General features: G+C 47.4%; 1 protein-coding gene across 13 annotated transcripts in view; it reads right to left on the bottom strand.

The window, feature by feature from the left end:
* The window catches only part of pnut (septin 7-like protein pnut), a 579,804-nt gene that overhangs the window by 224,033 nt on the left and 353,271 nt on the right, over positions 1-2,500 (bottom strand). The window contains exons 1-2 of one of the 13 annotated variants that reach the window (XM_076190987.1): positions 1,531-1,608; positions 1,002-1,378 (exon numbers count right to left, since the gene is read on the bottom strand). The exons of the other annotated variants lie outside the window; for them this stretch is intronic. Coding sequence (XP_076047102.1) covers positions 1,002-1,040 — 39 coding nt within the window. The 5' untranslated portion in view covers positions 1,041-1,378; positions 1,531-1,608. Of the gene's footprint in view, positions 1-1,001; positions 1,379-1,530; positions 1,609-2,500 lie in introns of those variants that run through there. 13 annotated transcript variants of the gene reach the window in all.

Raw genomic sequence — 2,500 nt, 5'->3', positions numbered from 1 at the left:
CGCTCTTCGCCTACACAGCCATATCCACACACACACACAAAACGTCCATGCATGTTATGGTGTTTTATGTGTTGTGCACCAACATTCCAGCTCCCACTATTTCTTCTGTGTACCTTATAGTGTGAATCACGATGGTCTCGTATCACGTGGACTCGTAATCGACATTTGTTACCCTCACGGTTGAGAGCTCAGAGCTATGGGTAACACTTTGACCTCACACACACACACACACACACACACACACACACACACACACACACACACACACACACACACAAACTTGCCAATCAGAGTTAGTGTCGGTTCGTTGTGCAACGATACTAAAATTATTTTAGGCCTGGGCGGGAATCGAACTCAGACCGCTAGACTAACAGTACTACACCGTCGATCCGTGTAATCTTTCGTTGTGCACCATCCAGCTCCTACTAACTCAAAATACAATTTCTTATAGACCATACAAGATGGTCTTGTTTATGCTTATCCCTTATACGAAAGAAATATCTTTCATTGCTCCCTCCTATTACTACACCAACGTACAAAAATGCAACGCCACTCGAACCAAAACGACACAACCTCCCCGGATACCATACACCCTCCGGTTCGATTCCTGAATGGTGACGCCTACACCTCGACTTGGAGACTGTACACCGGATGGAAGCAGGTGTGAGTACGAAATACCTTTCTCCATCTGTACCAATAACAGTCAAGTATGTATGTATATATGCATGTATGTGTGTGTGTATGTTCGAGTCCATAGCTTGACTACGTGTCAGTTTCTGTATATACTTCCATCGAGCTCCGTGTCAGTATCGACCGTGATGGCATGGAATTAAAATGAAAATTAATGTGGTTGAAAAGAAAATGTAAGTATGTATGTATGTACGTTTCCGATACGTGTGTGTTCTGGAGTAGGTGTAGCTTTGGACTTCGTGGAACAGATAAGAACTTGACGGGAGGAACACTTTGTAAAACAGGTACGACACTCCTGCAGAAGAACTTACACTTCCGATGAGGGTCGTGCTGACTTTCGTAATGGGCATGATGGTCGTTCTTCGCCCCTGAGGGTCTTCTGCGATCTCAAGAAAGACACTAAACTTCGCTCGAAGTCACACGGAATCCCTATCACAAGACGCCGATGCACTCCCTCACACGTACATTCCACACCACACGATTTCCTCTTGCAACACAATCCGTTTTCTATATACACTGACCACCACAACTCCACACAATCCACTCTCCTAGACGTACTGTAACACTGTGGGTGTCTACTGGTTCGACTACAGCCACATTAATAACACTCTGACACTCTTCGTGGACGTTCTCCTTACCAAACCATGACAGCTTTATCGCTGAGTTGGTTTCCTGTGATGGCTACAGCCTGGGCAGAAGAAAAACCGTTCGGGTTAGGACACTCGCGTCACAAACACCCGAAACAACACCACAAAACACAAGCGGAACCCGACGACGAAGACCGCTCACCAAAACACAAAAACAAAACGAATAAAATAAGAAAACGAGGGGAGGAATCACAGGCGAGTTGGACGCGGGACCACGGGTATGCTTCATACACACACACGCGCGCGCAGGGCACTGCTGGCTGCTACAAAGGCACTCCGTGTTATACGCCTCTGGAGCTCCCCCAAGCCAACAGGACTGGGGCTTTCGCAGGATGCTCTCCCCGATAAAAGCAAGAGATTAGACAACCGTCAATCAACGGTGCGTGCGTACGAAGTGAGAATGGCGAAGAGTGGCCCTCCACACATACACACAACAGGGCCATAGTGCCAGAGCCACAGGGCCATAAATGGTGCATAGGCCGTGGCTTGTTTGTTACACAAAACGCACATTCATCGCTGGTTCTAACGAGGCCCCGGGACTAAACATGGTGAGAGGCTACCACAAGCCATTGATGTTGAAGGTATTCACAGTTAAGACTTCGTTTTAGTCATGATAATAGGGTTACTACAAAGGAATACAATTTCAATGAATACACTCTTGCCGTTCTTTCCGTACCTTCCCCGCCCGTCCCTTGCCCTCTCTCTCCTAAAGCGAACACATCAAGTCCAGAAACTATTCGCTAATTCCAAAGTTTAACGAATCTTCTATGGGACAAAAAACATTTCCTGGATGAACTATTTCGAAAACGGTATTTCGAGACCTGACGACACGCGTACATGGAGTCTGGAAAATAAGACATTCTCAGAGATGAAAGAGTATCAATTAACGAGAGTTCGCATGCAGGACGAGGCGAAAAGGAGAAACGAGAGAGGTAATGAAAGAGGAGAAGAGAGGAGAAGAAAAACGAGAGAGTCGAGAGAAGGCTGGAGAGAAGAGATAAGAGGGGTGGATGTGAGTGGAGGAGCATGGGGAGGGGAGAAGGGAGAGGAGGAGAGAAGGAAGGGAGGAAAGGAGAGAAGGAGGGGGGGAGAGGAGAGGGAATGGGAAAGGGGAGGGATGGGGCAGGGGGTAAGGAAGAGTGGAGGGATGAGAGATGAGAGAG

This window comes from Oratosquilla oratoria, chromosome 9, assembly GCF_046742065.1.
Source record: "Oratosquilla oratoria isolate Oo_2021 chromosome 9, ASM4674206v1, whole genome shotgun sequence".
Lineage (NCBI taxonomy): Eukaryota > Metazoa > Arthropoda > Malacostraca > Stomatopoda > Squillidae > Oratosquilla > Oratosquilla oratoria.
The sequence above is the reverse complement of the archived record's forward strand: the minus strand, read 5'-3'. Positions and strand labels throughout refer to the sequence as shown.